The sequence below is a fragment of the Chiloscyllium plagiosum genome, unplaced genomic scaffold, assembly GCF_037043375.1.
Source record: "Chiloscyllium plagiosum isolate Xiang-an unplaced genomic scaffold, Cpla_swu_hap1 HiC_scaffold_14, whole genome shotgun sequence".
NCBI lineage: Eukaryota > Metazoa > Chordata > Chondrichthyes > Orectolobiformes > Hemiscylliidae > Chiloscyllium > Chiloscyllium plagiosum.
In genome coordinates, this window is record NW_028270152.1 from 33011880 (window position 1) to 33035000 (window position 23121).

The 23121-nt window shown below is 39.3% G+C and overlaps 1 protein-coding gene across 3 annotated transcripts in view; it reads right to left on the minus strand.

Annotated features, from left to right (window-relative positions):
• The window catches only part of ptpdc1a (protein tyrosine phosphatase domain containing 1a), a 144753-nt gene that overhangs the window by 88478 nt on the left and 33154 nt on the right, over window positions 1–23121 (minus strand). The window contains exons 2-3 of one of the 3 annotated variants that reach the window (XM_043708007.2): window positions 21090–21142; window positions 19027–19131 (exon numbers count right to left, since the gene is read on the minus strand). In XM_043708007.2, coding sequence (XP_043563942.2) covers window positions 19027–19036 — 10 coding nt within the window. In that variant the 5' untranslated portion in view covers window positions 19037–19131; window positions 21090–21142. Of the gene's footprint in view, window positions 1–7774; window positions 7922–19026; window positions 19132–21089; window positions 21143–23121 lie in introns of all 3 variants that reach the window. The other 2 variants (XM_043708011.2, XM_043708008.2) reach the window with 2 other exon arrangements.

Sequence of the window (23121 nt, forward strand, 5' to 3'; positions counted from 1 at the left end):
ATCATTCTTGCAACCACAAGTTATTAACATTCGAGGATTTCACAAATACCAACATTACTGTATCTATATAAAAGATATATATATATGACATACATTTAGACTTTAGGAAATTTACAATTTTTAAAATGTCAGGTGTCATAAACAAGTCTGTGGAACATATTTTGAGAGTGCTACCACAGTAGAAAACTGGGGAAGAAAGCCTCAAAGTACTGATGAATGCAATCACTTGTGTCTTTCCTTCCATTTGCTCCACTATAAACCGAAATGATCTCTAAGTTATACAGAGAAATAAAAACTGAGGAAAGTTCACCGGACCTGAAACGTTAACTTTGATTTCCCTTCACAGATGCTGCCAGACCTGCTGAACTTTTCCAGCAACTTTTGTTTTTGTTTCTGATTTATAACATTGACAGTTCTTTCAGTTTTTGTGAAGAAAAATATTCATTTCCAAAGTAGCTTGCAGCAAGCTGACATTTGTGATTGCACAAAAATTAGCAATTCAAAGTTAAATGTTAATTAAAATGTTAAAATATTGAATTTACACATTTACTACATGCTTCAAACCTTATTTAGTTGCAGTGTCAATCTTTGTCTTGTAAAGCCTGTAAAGCCATAGACAGAACTTGCCTTAATTTTCTTAAAAGGACATTCGGATCAATCAACATTTTATGCCACTTTCAGAATCTGATGATGTACACTAATACAGAATTCCCATGAGAAAAAGAAAGTCAAAATTTCAAGGCATTTTTAAGTTTAAAAAAGTAGTAAGAGAGTTGAATCTACCACCAAGCATAGCTTGCAGTCTAAAAGTTTCCATGTAATTGCCTGCTTTTACCAGCAATGTATGTAATACTTTAAATGTTTAGAATCTAAAAGTTGAAGTTGTAAATTGGAAAAAGGCCAATTTTGACGGTATTAGGCAAGAACTTTCGAAAGCTGATTTGGAGCAGATGTTCGCAGGTAAAGGACGGCTGGAAAATGGGAAGCCTTCAGAAATGAGATAACAAGAATCCAGAAAAAGTATATTCCTGGTAGGGTGAAAGGAAAGGCTGGTAGGTATAGGGAATGCTGGATGACTAAAGAAATTGAGAGTTCGGTTAAGAAAAAGAAGGAAGCATATGTCAGGTATAGACAGGATAAATCGAGTGAATCCTTAGAAGAGTATAAAGAAAGTAGGATTATACTTAAGAGCGAAATCAGGAGGGCAAAAAGGGGACATGAGATAGCTTTGGCAAAGAGAATTAAGGAGAATCCAAAGAGTTTTTACAAATACACTGAGGACAAAAGAGTAACTAGGGAGAGAATAGGGCCCCTCAAAGATCAGCAAGGCGGCCTTTGTGTGGAGCTGCAGAAAATGGGGGAGATACTAAATGAGTATTTTGCATCAGTATTTACTGTGGAAAAAGATATGGAAGATATAAACTGTGCGGAAATAGATGGTGACATCTTGCAAAATGTCCATATTACAGAGGAGGAAGTGCTGGATGTCTTGAAATGCATAAAAGTGGATAAATCCCCAGGACCTGATCAGGTGTACCCAAGAACTCTGTGGGAAGCTAGAGAAGTGATTGATGGGCCTCTTGCTGAGATATTTGTATCATCGATAGTCACAGGTGAGGTGCCGGAAGACTAGAGGTTGGCTTACGTGGTGCCACTGTTTAAAAAGGGTGGTAAGGACAAGCCAGGGAACTACAGACCGGTGAGCCTGACCTCGGTGGTGGGCAAGTTGTTGGAGGGAATCCTGAAGGACAGGATGTACATGTATTTGGAAAGGCAAAGACTAATTAGGGATAGTCAACATGGCTTTGTGCATGGGAAATTATGTCTCACAAACTTGATTGAGTTTTTTGAGGAAGTAACAAAGAGGATTGATGAGGGCAGAGCAGTAGATGTGATCTATATGGACTTCAGTAAGGCGTTCGACAAGACTCCCCATGGGAGACTGATTAGCAAGGTTAGATCTCATGGAATACAGGGAGAACTAGCCATTTGGATACAGAACTGGCTCAAAGGTAGAAGACAGAGGGTGGTGGTGGAGGGTTGTTTTTCAGACCGGAGGCCTGTGACCAGTGGAGTGCCACCAGGATCAGTGCTGGGTCCTCTACTTTTTGTCATTTACATAAATGATTTGGATGCGAGCATAAGAGGTACAGTTAGTAAGTTTGCAGATGACACCAAAATTGGAGGTGTAGTGGACAGCGAACAGGGTTACCTCAGATTACAACAGGAGCTGGACCAGATAGGCCAATGGGCTGAGAAGTGGCAGATAGAGTTTAATTCAGATAAATTTGAGGTGCTGCATTTTGGGAAAGCAAATCTTAGCAGGACTTATGCACTTAATGGTAAGGTCCCAGAGAGTGTTGCTGAACAAAGAGACCTTGGAGTGCAGGTTCATAGCTCCTTGAAATTGGAGTCATAGGTAGATAGGATAGTGAAGAAGACATTTGGTATGCTTTCCTTTATTGGTCAGAGTATTGAGTACAGGAGTCGGGAAGTCATGTTGTGGCTGTACAGGACATTGGTTAGGCTATTATTGGAATATTGCATGCAGTTCTGGTCTCCTTCCTATTAGAAAGATGTTGTGAAACTTGAAAGGGTTCAGAAAAGATTTACAAGGATGTTGCCAGGGTTGGAGGATTTGAGCTATAGAGAGAGGCTGAACAGGCTGGGGCTGTTTTCCCTGGAATGTTGGAGGCTGAGGGGTGACCTTATATAGGTATACAAAATTATGAGGGGCATGGTTAGGGTAAATAGGCAAAGTCTTTTTCCTGGGGTCGAGGAATCCAGAACTAGAGGGCATAGGTTTAGGGTGAGAGGGGAAAGATATAAAAGAGACCTAAGGGGCAACTTTTTCACGCAGAGGGTGGTACGTGTATGGAATGAGCAGCCAGAGGAAGTGGTAGAGGCTGGTACATTTGCAACATTTAAGAGGCAGTTGGATGGGTATATGAATAGGAAGGGTTTGGAGGGATATGGGCAGGGTACTGGCAGGTGGGACTAGATTGGGTTGGGGTATCTGGCCGGCATGGACGAGTTGGACCGAACGGTCTGCTTCCACGCTGTTAATCTTTATGACTCTAAAATACCCAATAGAATATCATCTTATCTTCCCAGAACACTAACTACTGTTGATTCAGTATTTTATTTATCCTATCAGAACTACATCTATTTACATAGGAAAATATCATATTCCATTAGTATAGATTCTTTAAGATTTGTGTTTTCTTGTAATGTTAAGTGCAGGATTGTTGCAATCTCAAAATGTTTGATAAATACCAATGAGCAACAAATCTTTCTATACCTGTTTTCAAGACAATTATTTGGCAAGTCACAGAACAACAGAGTTAATGTGTTGTTTAACAACTGTAAGTATTGGCAACAGTCAACAGCAAGCACAGAGAAGAACACTGGTGTGAAAGCCTTAGGTTTAAACTGGACTAATTTTGATGACTCATACAGGTCGGAGACAAATTCCCAAGAAGTTTTCACTCCAAGTCAACCTGGGTTTCAAACGGGCTTATTGTCTCTCACTGAAGATGTCACAGTTTTGTACATTACTAAGATACTTGTACCATTGTGTACAAGCTATTTGTAACTGTATGGGACAGGAAGGAAAGACCAAAGGATCATTACCTATCGATCATTGTTCATATGTTTGTATGCAAATATGAACATCATGTAATCCTTGCTCAGTAAATGTGCACAAAGGCAACAGCAGTTTTCACAGCAGAAAAGCTTCAGCTGAAACAATGGACAGAATAACACATCTATTGGGTTGCAATGCATTCAGACACAATGCTGATCTAAAAATAGTGTATGGAGCATATATAATTATTAATAGTTATTTGAAAAAACAAAGCACAAAATTGGCAAATACCGTACCAGATGTTACAAATTTGCAACAGTGAAAACTCCTGCTCCCTTTAACATAGTAAACTGCATCCAAGAATACAGTGACAAAGGTAATTAATTCTGGAACAGAAATAGATCATTCAGCCAGCCAAGCCTACTTTGCCATTTAAACAATGATACAGAGAATGATACAGATTCCCTACAGTGGGGAAACAGGCCTTCAGCCCAACAAGTCCACACAAACCTCCAATCAGTAACCCACCCAGACCCATTCCCCTACTGCTCTACATTTACCCCAGACTAATACACCTAACCTACATATCCCTGAACACTATGGACAATTTTAATGTGGTCAATTCACCTAACCTGCACATATTCATCTAGGCAATTATTTTGATATTCCAAGCAATTCTGAAACATGGTGTTCCAAATGTGAAACCAAGACTTCTCAAGCCTACCTACACTGCCTGTGTCTTCTGGTACATTACTATAATAACAGTAAATATGCAGTATAACATTTTAACTTACATAAGGATTGTAATACCCGATACATTTCATCGGCAAAAATTATTTTAAAAAGAAAGCAACATAGACCTACAATGGCTGCAATAGTCACCTGACCACTGGTTGCAGCAAGCTTTGTGAGACTCATGTTGAATAAATTTAGCTGTTGCACTCAAGCTAATATTTCTACCTAAAAACATCAAAACCAGGTCAGAGCCCACATTAAAGAAATCTGCATCGCCTGGATGTAGGTTTGCTCAATGAGCTGGAAGGTTCATTTTCAGACGTTTCATCACCATACTAGGTAATATCTTCAGTGAGCCTCCAGATGAAGCACTGATGGTATAGCCCGCTTTCTATTTATATGTTTGGGTTTCCTTGCGTTGGTGATATCATTACCTCTGGTGATGCCATTTCCTGTTCTTTTCTCAGAGGGTGGTAAATGGGATCCAAGTCAATGTGTTTGTTGATAGAGTTCCAGTTGGAATGCCATGCTTCTAGGAATTCTCGTGCGTGTCTTTGTTTGGCTTGTCCTAGGATAAATGTGTTGTCCCAGTCGAAGCGGTGTCCTTTCTCACCCATATGTAAGGAGACTAGTGAGATAGGGTCATTTCTTTTTGTGGTTAGTTGATGTTCATATATCCTGGTGGCTACTTTTCTGCCTGTTTGTCCAATGTGGTGATTGTTACAGTACTTGCAAGGTATTTTGTAAATGACATTAACTTTGCTTGTTGTCTGTATAGGGTCTTTCAAGTTCATTAGCTGCTGTTTTAGTGTGTTGGTGGGTTTGGGGGCTACCATGATGCTAAGGGGTCTGAGTAGTCTGGCATTTACGAGATGTCTTTGATGTAGGGGAGAGTGACTAGGATTTCTGGACATGTTTTGTCTGCTTGTTTGGGTTTGTTGCTGAGAAATTGGCAGACATTGTTCATGAGGTACCCGTTCTTTTTGAATACACTGTATAGGTAATTTTCCTCTGCTCTTCATAGTTCCTCCGTGCTGCAGCGTGTAGTGGCTCATTGTGGTTCTAATGCAGCTTTGTTTGTGGATGCTGGGATGATTGTTTCTGTAGTTCAATACTTGGTCCGTACGTGTAGTTTTCCTGTAGACACTGGTTTGAAGTTCACCATTGGCTGTTCGCTCTACTGCAACATCTAGGAATGGCAGTTTGTTGGTGTTTTCCTCCTCTTTAGTTAATCTTATGCCAGTAAGGGTATTATTATTGATCTTGAAGGTTTCCTCTAATTTGTATTTTTTAGTGATGACAAAGGTGTCATCTATGTAGCGGACCCAAAGTTTGGGTTGGATGGTTGGCAGAGCTGTTTGTTCAAGTCTCTGCATTACTGTCTCTGCTAAGAACCCTGATTTGGAGATCCCATGGGTGTTCCGTTGGTTTGACTTAAGGTTTTGCTGTTGAAGGTGAAGTGGCTGGTAAGGCATAGGACCACTAGCTTGATGATATTGTCCTTACTAATTAAGTTGGTGGTGTTTGGGATATGTGTCTTTGGTTCTTCTAATAGTGTAGTCAGTGTTTCCTTGGCCAGGTTGATGGTGATGGATGTGAACAGGGCTGTTACATCTTAGGAGACCATTATTTCATCGTCTTCTATCTTGGTGTCCTTAATGGTCTTCAGGAACTCTTGGGTGGAGTGGATGGAGTGGCGTGAGCCTTCCACTAAGTGTTTTAGTCTTTGGTGTAGCTCCTTGACCAATCTGTAAGTTGGTGTTCCAGGTAGCAAGACTATGGGTTTGAGGATAGGTCCTGGTTTGTGAACTTTGCGTAATCCCTAGAAGCATTGTGTGTTGGACACCTACAGACAAACCAACGGAACACCCATGGGATCTCTGATATCAGGGTTCTTAGCAGAGGCAGTAATGCAGAGACTCTAACAAACAGCTCTGCCACCATCCAACACAAACTTTGGGACTGCTACGTAGAGGCCACCCTTGTCATCACTAAAAGAAACAAATTAAAGGAAACCTTCAAGATCAACAATAATACCCGTTGTGGCATAAAATTTACTAAAGGGTAAGAAAACGACAATAAACTGCCATTCCTAGACATCGCAGTAGAGCAAGCAGCCATGGGGAACTTCAAACCAGTGTCTACAGGAAAATAACACATACGGACTAAATATTGAACTTCAGAAGTAATCATCCCAACATCCACAAACAAAGCTGCATTAGAACCACAATGAGCTGCAGCACGGAGAAACTACGAAGAGCAGAGGAAAATTAGCTATACAGTGTATTCAAAAAGAACGGGTACCCCATGAACTTAGTCTGCCAATTTCTCAGCAACAAACCCAAACAAGCAGACAAAACATGTCCAGAAACCCTAGCCACTCTCCCTTACATCAAAGACATCTCGGAAATGACTGCCAGACTACTCAGACCCCTTAGCATCATGGTAGCCCACAAACCCACCAACACATTAAAAGTAGCTAATTAACTTGAAAAACTCTATAGAGACAACAAGCAAAAGTAATGCCATTTACTTGTAAGAACTGTAACAAACACCACATTGGACAAACAGGCAGAAAAGTAGCCAATAGGATACATGAACATCAACTAGCCACAAAAAGACATGACCTACTCTCACTAGTATCCTTACATCTGGATGAGGAGGGACACCACTTCGACTGGGACACGCACAAGAATTCCTAGAAGCATGGCATTCCAACTGGAACTATGTCAACAAACACATTGACTTGGATCCCATTTACCACCCCTGGGAAAAAGAACAGGAAATGACATCACCAGAGGAAATGACATCACAAGAGGAAATGACATCATCGACCCAAGGAAACACAAACAGAAAGCGGGCTATACCACCAGTGTTTCATTTGGAGGCTTACTGAAGAGGTTATCTAGTATGGTGACAAAACGTCCTAAAATGAACCTTCCAGCTCAGCGAGCAAACCTACATCCAGAATCTCAACCTGAGCTACAAATCTTCTCGAAATTCACTATCTGTATCTCCTGTTTATTTCTCACATGTACTACATGTATTATAATTTCACATAATGGGCATATACATGGCTTTTCTATCAGTTAGCCAATCTGGAAAGACACTGGAGTTATACTCCAGAACACATACTAAAACCATATTGCAACAGCTGCTTTTCAGCAATACAACAGAGAGAGTACATGGATTCACAACAGCAGAACCTAGAAGGCTTAGTCCTTCTTTCTTCCTATCTACTTCTCTCATCATTTAGAAAAGACTGTTTGATATAAAAGCAACTTGAGCATGCACATTCAAAGATATCCATAAATTCATCTATTGCTGCAGGTACGTGACAATAATTAATCAACTGTGGCTTCAGATTTTAAACTTAACACCTGAAACATCTGTTTGGCTGAAAAACCTTTATTACTCCTATCTGTACCAGACACATCCTTTTAAATTTCTTACCTGTGTTTCTGCGTATGTTTGATGTCGCATTTTATCTTTTCTTGTGTTAGCAGATAATAAAGTTCTTTATTCTTTCACTCAAGAAAAACTTGGTAATTGGCTTCTTCATTTTCTAGCGATCTATATTTTAAGTGTGATAGCTGCGTGCTAAAAAGAAATAAAAATATTTTTTGCGACTGACTAAGAAGAGGTTAGTCAGCTAGTCGTCACAACATGACTCATAAAAAGTTAGCATGCAGGAAAAGCAAGTGATTAAAAAAACAAATGAAATACAGTTGTTTATTGCAAGGGAATGATTAAAAGTAGGAAAGTTTTACTGTAGTTATACAGGTTGTTTATGAGACTACATCTGAATTAACACATATATTCTTGGTCACCTTATTTAAAAAGATAGAATTGCATGATAAGTAGTTTAGAGATTCACTAGACTCACTGCAAAATGAAAGGGTTATCTTATGTGGAAAGGCTAGCCAGATTATGCCTTGACCACTGGAGTTTAAAAAATGAGAGATAATCTTATTGAAATGTATAAACGATCCTGAGGGAAAGTAGCCATGTCATGTCATTGTTACAGGATTAGAATTAAATGAACACACTTTTTAAAAAATTTTCTTAGATGAATAACTATCTCATTGAATTTGGACTGGATTAATAAATGGGGCATTACAAATCTCAGAGGCAGTACAGGAGTTGGGGAGAGTGGAAATGCATTAGGAATTTAACCGAACCACATCACAGAAGACAGTTGTGGCTTATTGTAAATCATACGTCACATAATAAGTGTCCTTGAACAATATATATATATTGGGGGTTCTCTCTTGCTGCATGCTGTTAGGCCAATTAAAATATATAAGATGTGGTCCCAAAAAGTTTTGTTTTTCCACATAAGCTGTAACAAATAGGAATATTTTACTTAAGGGGTGATTGAATCTACTTTCCTGTTTTCAAATTCTCTGAATGGTGTATTGAAATATGATATAGATGGATGATGACAAAAGAAAAAAAATCAAAAAGTGTAGACAAAAAGTAAATCAAATGACAGTTGAAATACAATAAACACTGATCTTGCTCATATCATAGAAGTTGGCTCAATTAAAATGAATTTACAAGATGCAGTTTGCCTATATTAAGTTGATTGATAGTGAATTGCAACTGCACTGGGTAGCCTCGAGGGACTGTTAAGAAATAGTATGAATTATTTCACGCAGAGAAACGTACCGTCAGGCAATCAATCATAAAACGACATTAGCAACATCCATACCTATAACATTTAAATGCCATTTAAACATAAATAATCCAGACTCATTTCAGACTCAAGTTTGATTTGCTCAACATCCACTTGTGATACTGTTCTTAGAAGATCCGTACTCTCGCTATTTCCACTTGCTTGCTGTCATGGTATACATTTCATCTTCACTCAAGTTCACATGGCACAGATTAAGTCATGTATCATTGCATCTTACACCCCATGTTAAACTGTCCACTACCAGTAATAAGACAAATAGTAAGCAAGTCTGAAAAGACAACTCATGGAATTGGGATGCTAATTCAAGATACATCTGAGAAGAAATGTTTTGTTCTTTCAAAGGGTCGTTAGTCTGTGGAATTCTCTTTCCACAGAGTAGTGGAGGCAATGTCATTGAATATTTTTAAGGCTGAGTTAGGCAGATTCTTGATTGATAAACGAGTCTAAGATTTCAAGGAACAGACAGCAAACTAGAGTTAAAACCTAATCAGGTCAATTTAACAAGCAGAATACCAGGCTCAAAGGGCTGAATGATTGACTCCTGCTCCTAGTTTACATGGCTATACATCCTTGATAGAAAATTGGCAACAGTCTACAGACTCTATAGCTTTGTAGCAAACCATTAAGATATTTATAACAATGCAATATTTTTCATCTTCACATGTTAATTTTGCTGAGGAAATATTTATAATACATTTACTTTATCACTGGAAACAGATTACAAAACATCTTCATAATGGCTATTCAGATTCATAACCCCTTTATGGTATAGACAACTCCAATGTTCCAACACAGAAACATTCAAATAGCAATCAGTATTTTCCTACCCCTTTGAAAGGTCCACAGTCTATGTTTTGTTAAAACTAGAAAATTTGTATGGCCTCGACTACTGATTTAAATTGATATAAGTATTTAATAAAACTGCTTTGTTAGGCTACTTCAGACAACGTAGATATATAGAACAGTACAATAAATATAAATGACTTGCATGAAAATATAGGTGGCCTGATTAATAAATTTGCAGATGACATGAAAATTGGCAGATTTATGGATAATGAGAAAAGTTGTTAAAGGATTAAGCAGCATATAGATCAGTTGAAAAGTTGAGCAGAGAAACGGCAGATGGAGTTTAATCTGGACAAGTGTAAGGTGATGCATTTTGGGACTTCAAATGCATGAGGAAAATAGGCAGTAAATGGCAAGATCCTTGGGTGCAATGACATACAGAAGGATCGTGGGGCACACGTCCACAACTCCCTGAAGTGGCAACCTGCATGGATAAGTGATAAAGAAGACATACACGGCATGTTTGCCTTCATCGGTCAGGGCAGTGAGTATAAAAGATGGTAAGCTATGTTGCAACTGTATAAAACTTTAGTTCAACCATATTTGGAGTACTGTATGCAGTTCAGATCGCCACACAATAGGAAGGATTGATATCTTTGAAAATGGTGTAAAAGAGGTTTACTAGGATGTTGCCTGAATAGGAGTGCATTTGCTTTCAGAAGAGGTTGGAAAAACTTGGATTTTTGTTGCTCGAGTATCAGAAGCTGAGGGGTGGCCTGATAAACTCATATAAAATGATGAAAGGCATGGACAGTGTGGATAGTCAAGAGTGTTTTCCCAAGGTGAACATGTTAAATACTAGGGGACACAGGTTTAAGGTGAGTGTGGAATATTTTAAAGGAGATGTGCAAGGCAAGCCTTGTACAGAAGGTAAGTAGCATACGGAGAAACAAACATTGGAGTTTGACTCTATCAACAAACAAATCAAAGGCATTTGTTACTTTTACAAGACTATATTTACATACATTTGGAGCACATGGTGGTAGGGATGGAAGTTATTATGGCAGTCATGTTGTTAACAGTTAATGTAGTAAATGTCCAGATTATAGAGGAGGACGTGCTGGATGTCTTGAAACGGTTAAAAGTGGATAAATCCCCAGGACCTGATCAGGTGTACCCGAGAACTCTGGGGAAGCTAGAGAAGTGATTGCTGGGCCTCTTGCTGAGATATTTGTATCATCGATAGTCACAGGTGAGGTGCCGAAGACTTGAGGTTGGCTAACGTGGTGCCACTGTTTAAGAAGAGCAGTAAAGACAAGCCAGGGAACTATAGACCGGTAGGCCTAACCTCGGTGGTGGGCAAGTTGTTGGATGGAATCCTGAGGGACAGGATGTACATGTATTTGGAAAAGCAAGGACTGATTAGGGATAGTCGACATGGCTTTGTGCGTGGGAAATTATGTCTCACAAACTTGATTGAGTTTTTTGAAGAAGTAACAAAGAAGATTGATGAGGGCAGAGCAGTAGATGTGATCTATATGGACTTCAGTAAGGCGTTCGACAAGGTTCTCCATGGGAGACTGATAAGCAAGGTTAGATCTCACTGAATACAGGGAGAACTAGCCATTTGGATACAGAACTGGCTCAAAGGTAGAAGACAGAGGGTGGTGGTGGAGGGTTGTTTTTCAGACTGGAGGCCTGTGACCAGTGGAGTGCCACAAGGATCGGTGCTGGGCCCTCTACTTTTTGTCATTTACATAAATGCTTTGGATGCGAGCATAAGAGGTACAGTTAGTAAGTTTGCAGATGACACCAAAACTGGAGGTGTAGTGGACATCAAAGAGGGTTACCTCAGATTACAACACGATCTTGACCAGATGGGCCAATGGGCTGAGAAATGGCAGATGGGTTTTAATTCAGATAAATGTGAGGTGCTGCATTTTGGGAAAGCAAATCTTAGCAGGACTTATACACTTAATAGTAAGGTTCTAGGGAGTGTTGCTGAACAACGATACCTTGGAGTACAGGTTCATAGCTTTGTGAAAGTGGAGTCGCAGGTAGATAGGATAGTGAAGAAGGCATTTGGTATGCTTTCCTTAATTGGTCAGAGTACTGAGTACAGGAGTCGGGAGGTCATGTTGCAGCTGTACAGGACATTGGTTAGGCCACTGTTGGAATATTGCATGCAATTCTGGTGTCCTTCCTATCAGAAAGATGTTGTGAAACTTGAAAGGGTTCAGAAAAGATTTACAAGGATGTTGCCAGGGTTGGAGGATTTGAGCTACAGGGAGAGGCTGAACAGGCTGGGGCTGTTTTCCCTGGAGTGTCGGAGGCTGAGGGGTGACCTTATAGAGGTTTACAAAATTATGAGGGGCATGGATAGGGTAAATAGACAAAGTCTTTTCCCTGGGGTCGGGGAGTCCAGAACTAGAGGGCATAGGTTTAGGGTGAGAGGGGAAAGATATAAAAGAGACCTAAAGGGCAACTTTTTCACGCAAAGGGTGGTACGTGTATGGAATGAGCTGCCAGAGGATGTGGTGGAGGCTGGTACAATTGCAACATTTAACCCTTCCTATTCATATACGCAGTTGGATGCGTATATGAATAGGGGAAGGGTTTGGAGGGATATGGGCCAGGTGCTGGCAGGTGGGACTAGATTGGGTTGGGATATCTGGTCGGCATGGACGGGTTGGACCGAAGGGTCTGTTTCCATGCTGTACATCTCCATGACTCTATGACTCTATAACTTAGTGTTGCAATATATGTCCAGAATCGTGTTACACGACTCCAGTAACAGATAATGGTAATGCATTGTGATAGGTTAGTTAAATCTCTAGGAGATGAGCTAATGCTGAAGATGATGATGTTGTAATGTGCTGAAGGGAATCAGTGTGGCAGACGATGATTAGTTTACAAAGACAAAGCAAGCCAGCATGATTGGCTATGCTAATATAATCTGATAAACTGGGAACCAACAAATTGTATAAACTGGAGAAGAACAAAGAAATTATGAGCAGTCAGGGAAGACATGTTTCTGGGTGCCACAGCTTTGATTTTACAAGATTAAAGTTTAATTTCGTGAAGGCTTTTCTGTGTTTCCTGTTAATGTTTTTATAGAACATTGAGTAATTCTTCCACAACATGGGTAGGCGGTGCGAAGACGGAATGGAAGCCCCATTAAACTCCAACAGAAAGACCTTGGTTGGTGCCCTTTCCCCACTGTGCATTGATGGCAGTTGCCCCAAACTTTACTGTCCCCCTCAGCATGTAGTCCTGGACCTTGGAATGTGCCAGTCTGTAACCCTCAGCTGAGGGTAATGCCTTGCTGCGGATGAGCAACAAGTCTCGGGCAGAATAAAGAGTTGATGGTCCTCCAGGTGCAGTCAATGTGCATCCTGGGAAGAAACCATAGAGCAGAGAGGCGTGCGTCACGGAGCTGTTCAGGACAAACCTCAACAAAAATCACTGAATCTCTCTTCCTTGCAGTTTCAGCCTCCTACCTCCTCCACCTCTCCCTTTCGAAGGCACCATCCAGACAGTCAGAACAGACATGAAGGATTTCTTATCACCATCAACCAAGTGGTGCCTTGGTGCTTCTTGGCAAGTTCTAGTGATGAGGCATTCCGCTAAAGGACTTTGACAGTTTGTTCAATGGACAACCTGACAGGATCAACCCTCTCCTCTTTGCGCAAGGTTACCAGGATGCTACATGCTGAGCACTTCCTGATAGACTTAACATCAAAGGTGTTTTTCTTTGCAAATTTCTCCATGAAGGACAGCTTGTACGGAATTGTCCAACCAGTTTGAGCAGGCCACAGCAATTACGTCAGTACCATCCTTTGCAAAACCATGGACAGGTAGAACCTCAGTATGAAGTGGCAAGGCAGTTCGTGTTTGCGTACATGTGGCTTAACACAGTCACACACAAGGATGAGGGTGGCAATGGGTACATTTTTGTCCTCCCCGTTATCATCAGCTTTGCACATGGTGTCCCTGAGGACCCGGTAAATCTCCAGATGAAGAGGAAGATGGCTTGGGTGACTGCCACGATGCAGGCTCTGAAAATCGACCAGATCTGTACTATCTACAACAACAGAGAGCACCTCACACCTGATTACTAGGTTTTTACACTGCAATGGAGAGGGAGCAGAGCTCCTAAAACCTCGGTTTTTGATTCACTTTTGCAATGTCCTCCTCTCAAGTTTTTGCACATGTCTCAGCCCCTCCACATCATATTCCCAGAACCTTCAGGTAATCTGTCCTGATGGTAAAGGGGATAAAGAATTGGTTGGCCCAGTCCCCAAAAACTGGCCTCGCTCTTGCCTCAATTTTAGAGTCATACAGCATGCAAACAGACCTTTTGTTCCAACTCGATCATGCCAACCATCAAACTTGACACATTTGCCTGCATTTGGCCCATATATCATCAAACCTTTCCTATTCATGTACTTATCCAAATGTCTTTTAAATATTTTAATTGCACCTGCCTCCACCACTTCCTGCTCATTCCACACATGAACCACTCTCTGCATAGAAAAGTTGCCCCTCACATCCTTCTTAAAACTTTCTCTTCTCACCTTAAAAATATGCTCCCTAACTTTCAACTCTCTCACCCTACAGAAAAGACCCTCGCTATTCAGCTTAACAAGATCTCTATAAGATCACCCCTTACCCTCCCATGCTCCAGTGAAAAAAGTCCCAGCCTATCAAAACTATTTTTACAACTTAAACCCTGCATTCCCGACTACATCCTGATATATCTTTTCTGAACTTACTCCAATTTAATAATATCTTCCCAAAGCCAATTCAAACAGGTTGCAGATTCTCAGCAGATCTGAGCAGAAAACGGTGATGTTATCCATGTACGGGGAGATTTTGACCTGCAGGCCTCCGCTGGCTGGAATCCTTACCCCTCTCAGGTTTGCATCTTCCTGATACACTTAGCAAAAGGCTCCATACAACACACAAACAAAGCAGGAAAGAGTGGGCTGCCCTGCCTGACTCCAGGTCTGAACCGGAAGCTTTCTAATTCCCACTCATTGACTGAGACTGTACAAATGATGTTGGTGTACATCATCTGGATCCAACTGTGGATTCCCTCCTCAAAGCCCATTTTGGAGAGTGCATTCCACTTGGAGATGTGCGATATCCTGTCAAAGGCCTTCTCCTGGTCCAGGCTAATAAGGCAGATGTCCTGCACACAGGCGATCATATCCCTGAGGAGCACAAGACTCTCAGAGGTCATCCCACCTGGTACAGCACAAGTTTGGTTGGGCTGAATCACTGATCCCAGAACAAAACTGACCCGATTGGCAATGACCTTAGACAAGATTTTGTAATCCACATTTAACCGCGAAATTCGTTGCTAATTTCCTCCCTCTCCCCCTTCCGCTGAGGGTGATAATACCTTTCCACATGGATTTGCACATGCTACCTACCAGAAGCAAATGTTGTACACATCCAGTAGGTCTTGGCCTATCAAGTCTCAAGGATCTGAATACAACTCAAGCCACTTACTCAAGTAAGCTTAAGCCGTCATTTCAGGAGTTCTTATCTTTTCTATGGACAAGACAGCCTTAGCCAGCTCATCCAGTGATAACGGTTGGCCAGCCTCTCCGGTGCGCTGTTGTCTAAGAACTGTACTGGGGTGGCATGGTGGCTCAATGGTTAGCACTGCTGCCTCACAGCGACAGGGACACGGGTTCAATTCCCACCTCGGGCAACTGTCTGTGTGGAGTTTGCACATTGTCCCCGTGTCTGCGTGGGTTTCCTCCAGGTGTTCCGGTTTCATCCCACAGTCCAAAGATGTGCAGGTTAGGTGAATTGGTCATGCTAAATTGCCCATAGTGTTAGGCGCATTAGTCGGGGGTAAATGTAGGGGAATGGGTCTGGGTGGGTTGCTCTTTGGAGGGTCATGCGGACTTGTTAGGCCGAAGGGGCTGTTTCCACACTGTAGGGAATCTAATCTAAAAAAACCTCTGTGATAGAGGACAGAAATGACTAGGAGGACACACTGCTTGTGGACTTTGTGTCATACAGTCTGGCATGAAAGATTTTTTTGATCCTCAGGATGTCAGACTGAGCACGAGCTCTCCCCATTCGCCTACTGGAAGAATATATGCAAGCATGTCTTATCCTGCTCCACAGTGTAGACCCTGGACCAGATGATTATCTTGGAGGCCTCCAAGGCAAACAACGGAGCTTGCTGGCTCTCACATCCTGGAGATCTTCAGTGACATCAACCCCATCGTTATCAGTTGGAACAGGTTCTGCATGCTTTTCTGGAGTTTGGACAGTTTTCCCCTTTTCTCTCTCTCTCCTTCCAAACATCTTTCAGGATAAAGCATCTCTTGATGTTCCCCTTGACTGCTTCCCACCAGTCAGCTGGAGACTCAAAAAGGGACTTCACGGTTCTCCTCAATGTTCTCTGGGTCAACAGTTTCATGTTCAGTTTTCATGTTTCCTTGACAAGCCGCTATCGTCCTGTAGGCTGTCGGCCAGCAGGGGGCAGTGGTCAGTGAAAAAGAATGTTTGATGTCGGATCTGACAGAGAGCGTGCAGGACACAAACAGGAACTCTATCCTTAAGTGGTCATTTTTGCAGACAACTGCCATGCACCCTGACCCACTTCTATGCTGATCGCAAAGCTGGAGGGCAGTGGATGTTCCCATCAGTGTCCAAAGTACATGTTTCTGTGCTGTACGATTTTATGTTCTCTGTTGTTCTAGAGAAAGCTTTATCACAATAAACTACAGAATTTAATCTTTGTCCTCTTTTATCCCATATGTATATAGATTATTTGCTACTATACATTGGAACACAGCATTGAAATTTATCAATAACAGAAAAGTAGGGAATTTATAAATGAGCTTGACATCAGGAAGACCCAAGACAGTTAAGAAAAATGAATAAATAAGTGTCACATTTAATTTCATGCAAATGCATGAGACAGAATGCGATAGTAAAATGAGCAAGCAATGATAAGATGAATCTGTTGGGAAATCAGAAAAAAATGTATATTAACAGGGACATTGGAAAGGAAACATAGATCCCTAAAGTTTTCTAATGGTGAAACTAAATAAAGCAACAGTAAAAGGTCATTAGAATTTTGGTTTTATACGTTAGGTCATTGAATTTAAGGCAAAGAAATAATGAATTTATACAAAACATTGGCTAGGCAACAGTACTGTCTTCAGTTTTTAGAACCCATTATAGAAAGAACAATATAGGCATAGAGAGCACGCAACATAGATTTCAACAAATTATGAGATGGTTCAGAAATTATAATTTTGAAGGGACACTTGCTTGACACATTGGGACAATACAAGGTGGCAATTTAAAATAGTTAATAACTGAAGTTAGGAGAAGTGTCTTTGACATGGGATGCTTGTTCACAGGCAGTAGATAATTCAAAGACTTTTCCTCAATTTTCCATTAAAAAAATGTCTGAATATGAGGAAAATATAAGAACATGTGAAGAGACCAAAAGAGAAGATTAGGTTTTGATTGGTCTGTTTCAAGACCAGCAGAAACCAATTATTCCCACATTTTATCTGGCATAAACAATACAGTGGGCATTGGATCAGAGTTTTCCCAATAATACTATCTAATCCCCTTCTACACCAACAAGACTCAGAATTTTTAGTTCCAGCATTTAGAATGTGCTATGTATTACATATTTCAGATCACAATAATTTAATTGCATTGTACCTATAATAAATCTCCTCAGGAATTTATCAATACAACTGCCTGAATTCAACTGAAACACTTGACCAGCAGATTCAAAAGGAAAGCCAGTTTAACAGTTCAACATGCTCTATACTATGCATGAACATTATCTCAAAAGAACTACTGGGGTCACAGATGACCAGCAAAATAAAAAAACCCTACTCCAGCTTCATGAAAGCTTCAGATGATTTCACTGAGAAACAGATGGTTTAGGGAAGCATGGCAATTAAATATTAATTACTGCAAATAGAAATGACGTCACTCACTGCATATATGTTGGTTTTGCTATACTGGAATTGGAAAATAGAGTGGTAAAAATTAGAAGCAGCTGTGTTTGTATTAATAGTAGAGAGGAAAAAATCTTTCTGTATTTAACTATGTATGAATGTTGTCATTTGTGGCTAATAGTATTTTACTAAAAAATATTGCATATGAGTACTTAGATTTGCAATTTTTGTGTTGACATAAAAAAACCTGAGAAAGCTGTGTTTCTATTAGTTACGTTTATGTAAAACAGTTCCCCCACTCCCCACCATTCTGTATGAATTGTTGCCATAGCACAATGTTCTGTGATTATTTTCCATAATACATTGGCAGCTGTTATTTCACAGCAGAAGCTACTTACAACATATCAAAGTATTATACATTAAGTATGTAGTTCAGTATTAGTTTTATTAGGCTCTTTTCATAAATCACATTTTTACTTTTGGAACAAAATGGTCACATTCAAGTATATTTAACAGAAGATTGATAACTGTAATTGTAGACACCAGCTTTGATTTTGGAATAATTTTATACCGATACCTTACATTATCAACTTTCTCCAGATTGCATGTCATCAACCAACAATCTGTGATTTTCTCAAAATAAAACAGCTAAACTGCTATTACTTGATAATCTCCATGTCCTGATAAAGAGCAATTAAAATATAATCCCTTTCAGCTTTTCATGTGTCACAATTCTAAATAACAGCCATCACTACTTACTGTTCATGGCTACAAAATACAAACTTTATAAAGATTTCTATTACTGAACTTCAAGTAAATTCCCACATCTATTCCTTTCCTTATGTACTGAGAGAAGTAGGTTTTCAAATACTTATTTTTTCTTTAGCAACTCTGAACAAAGCACAGTTATATCCCCAATTTCAATAGAACTCCCAGATCTTGTTCCTCCCTCAAAGGTTTGCTATTTTGAAATTGAGACTGCACATTTTCTACTTCAATTTATTCTTTCCCAGGACCAAATTTGTGTAAATTAACTCCTGCAATATTTCCTTCCTCCTACAATCTTCAAGCTTTTAAAGCCAAAGTTTGCCTTAAGTTAATTGTGCTTACTGATTTATCTCATCATCTTTCATTTTCTTCAAACTTGATAATGTGCATATGAGTTTTGCCACTCCCCCACCCCCATTTGCATCCAAAATTCTATTTCCCCAGTATAATGTGGCACTCTATATCAAATGCTATCTTTGTAATCATGTAATTCCTACCGTATTTCATTTCCTTTCTGTCAATATCAATAGTGGCCTGCAACAGCAGTCAGGAAGCAAGGTAACAAGAGGTCTTCCAAGTATAATAGAACGTGGGAGATACTGCTGTAATAGTTCAGGAGAAAATTACTTTAGGAATGAAATATTCCCACACTTTATGATGATTAATTCATAAAACAATCAACGGTTCCTGAACTAGAAGTTAAAACTTAACTAATTTTGCCCGAATTGTAGATCTCTCAAAGAAGAATTGAATGGAAAATAGGAAAAAACGTTATTCAGATTTTTCCTGAATCTAGACTAGGTGTGGTTTAGTGGGTAATACAATCAAAGGTAATGTAGATTTCAAGGACCAGTCTCTTCAACTGAAAGACTGGTAGAGTCTGCCAGAAATATCACTATACATTGTTTGTACCATATGTCCATTTTTCTAGGAGTTTCTGGTCTGCTTACAAAGCAAAGCCTCCTGGAAGCTAATAAGCAAATTATATCTTAATTATCAAGTTTACAGGGAACAAAAGACGAGGAGTTAAGTCAGTAAGTATAATTAATTTAAGGCAAATTTTGTCTTTAAGAGCTTGAAGATTTTAGGAGGAAGGAAATGTTGCAGGAGTTGAGTTATGTAATATTTTGAGCCTGGGAATAAATACAAGGCACATTGCACCCCACAGGGGTGAAAGGGGACCTCACAAAAGTGGAAGCAAATCAGCCACTTACCCAAACAAGAAATCATGGGGTAGTTGAACAATTATGAAGGATAATAGAGAAAAGTTGTGACGGAGAGAGAATTTGGGCACCTGAATGAAAAAGCAAACGGAAGAAAGCAAGAGTATACCAGTGGGTGAGCAAGAGCAAGAGTTTGCTAGAATCATAGAATCCATACAGTGCAGAAAGAGGCCATTCAGCCCATTGAGTCTGCATTGACTCTCTAAAGGCTGTGGTACCTGTACCCATAACCATGTCTTTACCACAGCTAATCCACGTAATCTACATATCCCCAGACACCATCATCTCTTTATCCCACCTCTAACCTACCCACCAATAGATAAAGAGGGATGAAAGCGTGAGAAGAGAGACAGAGAGGAATATTTGCTAACTGACTTGGTAGTAGGCCTTCTAATAAAAATGGTACAGTATCTAATTAAGAATTTGATTTTGTCAGGGTCATAACTAGTCTGAAAAGGAATCAGCTAATAGAAAGAGCCATAAATCTAAATCTTGAATTAAAGCCATTTAAGAGGAAATAACTACATTTTACTAGATGTTTCCTGTCCAATAAACAACAAGTTATACTAAAAACTAAGGAATAATTCAAACAAGAAAAGAATTGTGCATACAACTTGGGGGTAAAAAAAAGTGTCCTCCAAACATTTCCATAAGCAATCATAATTGTTTCTTGTGCAAGACATTACAAGTAGCAGATGAGTAAATTACACAATGCATTACTTTTCTACCACATAATAGTACTTGTTTGACTAAGTTCCTTTCCCTTTAACTAGACAGCATGTTAATTTAACATTCAGGAAGAGCAGGTCAGCCACTTAGTAATATTAAACAATTTAAGATGACCTAACCCTACCCATAGTACTGCAAGAATTTCCTTTCTGCTCAGGTCTGCAACCTGCTTAAATAGTAAAAACAGTTAACAATCAGGGAGGTCTCAGTCAATCATGAGAGTTTGCATGTCAGAAACATATTGCACAATTCTGGGTATGGATATGGCATTAAGGAGGGTCAAACAAGCAATTATAATTATGTAAAATTCTGAATTAATAAGGCCTTAGAGGAAAAGCCATTATCAGAAACAGGAAAAATTAAGTCTCTGTTCATGTTCACATACTACATGAATCTTTCCATTTCACTTAAAATCGTGTACATTCATTGCTATATAGCCCACTGCATTCTCAAAATTGGATTTGTGGTTGTACTGAAGCAGATTTGTGCCACAGAAATCCATTTTCTTAGGTAGAAAAAGCTAGCTTTATTATGCAAAATCATATCGGAAAGGAGGAAACTTTCCAGTCATAATAGCACATAATTAATAAAACATCAATAATACTCACCACATAAGTGGAATTACTATCCACCACTCTTAATGTTCACATGGTTGATAGTCCTAAAGGAACAAATTAGACACTGCATTACACAAAGGCTACTGAATGGTGAGTTATATACGCATACATACATAAATGTCAATAAAAGCCAGGGCCCTTTACTGTCAATGATGAGGAAATATTCCCTTCTTTAGTAAAGATACTTTGCATGGATCTAGACAAATGTAAAAACATTCACATTTTGAGATTTAAATAAATTTTTTACACTTTAGGTGACTGACCAGGAGAAGCATTCTTGACCTTGGTTGGATTTGAGTACACAACTGAAAGGATCCAATGAAGGACTTTTGCTCAAGATCTAAAAATGTTCAGAAGCTTGAAAAGTTTATTAATTCAGATAAGCAACCAACAATCTGTGTTGGATATCCTTCATCCATCACACCTTAACTTTTTTTCCCCCCACATGTAATTGCTTTTTCCTCCCTCCACTCATTATCATCTTGCTATTATAACAATTTGGGTAATTGGGCCTTTAATTTCTAAAATCTTCAAAGCTGACTTGCTCTGTATTGTACATTTAGGTGGACGTTAATGTTCACCTCTATGATATTACAATTACTTAAATTTAGCATGCTACAAGCAAATATAATTTTCTTAAATGTTGAAGAGTATTTATGAATGACATTTTTCTATGCAGAGTAAATTGAAACATAAAATTACATGATTTGTATAAGTGTTGGAAAATTAAAATACTTGTAAAAGTATGCAATAGATTTTCAAGTCTTAAATACACATGGTTAAATCTTGTACTTAAAAAGCTAACCCCTTCACCAACCCAATGTAATTCATAAGCAGAAACAGAAATTGCTTGAAAAAAACTCAGCAAGTTGCCAGCCTCTCTGGAAAGAAAGTAGAGACAACATTTCACGTCCAGTTCTTCCGAACTATAGAACCATTCTGAAGAATGGTCACTGAACCCTAAATGTTTACTCTGTTTTCTCTGCACAGATGCTGCGTGACCTGCTGAGTTTTTCCAGCAATTTATTTTTATTTCTGATTTCCAGCATCCCGACAGTTCTTTTATTTTTCTTTCCAATGTAATTCATAATTAGAGTTATCTCAGTCGAACACATATCATGACTTTCAGTTATGCCAAACTGTCAGCCAGATTTTAAAGAATTTGAGCATTATCACAGACAACATTAGAAATTCTGCACAACTATTAAAAGTCACATTTAAAATCAAGCTAAGTAACCTACTAATCATGCAAAGTAACCTATTAATAAAAAGTAGCGTGTTTAAATTTCATATTATCACAGATATGTTATACATACCGATTAATAAGTTTAACCCAATCATAACACTGCTTGACATGCACTATTTACTAACATTAAAAAGTGCACTAATTCATATTTTTGAGTTAGTACAATTTAAGAGGATGCATGAATTTTAGACACCTGGATGTTAACATACTCAATACTACTTTGCCACACAACTAAAATTATTTACATAAAAGAAAGCATACTGAAATGAGAAAGGCCCCCTCAACAATTAGAGGTCATTAAGTGGATGAGTGAGAGAAGGAAAAACAATCATACTGTACTATACCACATCTTAAGAGTACAGAAAATCTAAGATTTGATGGAAATGTCCAAAATCATGAAAGGTTTCGATACAGTAACAAATGAGAAACTGTTTCCAGTAGCAGAAATATTCATTTACCAGAGGAGAAAGAATTAAGATAACTGAAGAAACAAAGGATTCAAGAGAATGATGGAAGCAGATTTAGCAATAACTTTTAAAAGGGAATTGTATAAATACTAATTTGGAGGTCGATGGGAAAACCATTAAAAAATGGGACTATTTGGAAAGATCATTCAAAAACCCAGCACAACATAACATAACTGTGGGCGGCACGGTGGCACAGTGGTTAGCACTGCTGCCTCACAGCGCCAGAGACCCGGGTTCAATTCCCGCCTCAGGCGACTCTCTGTGTGGAGTTTGCACATTCTCCCCGTGTCTGCGTGGGTTTCCTCCGGGT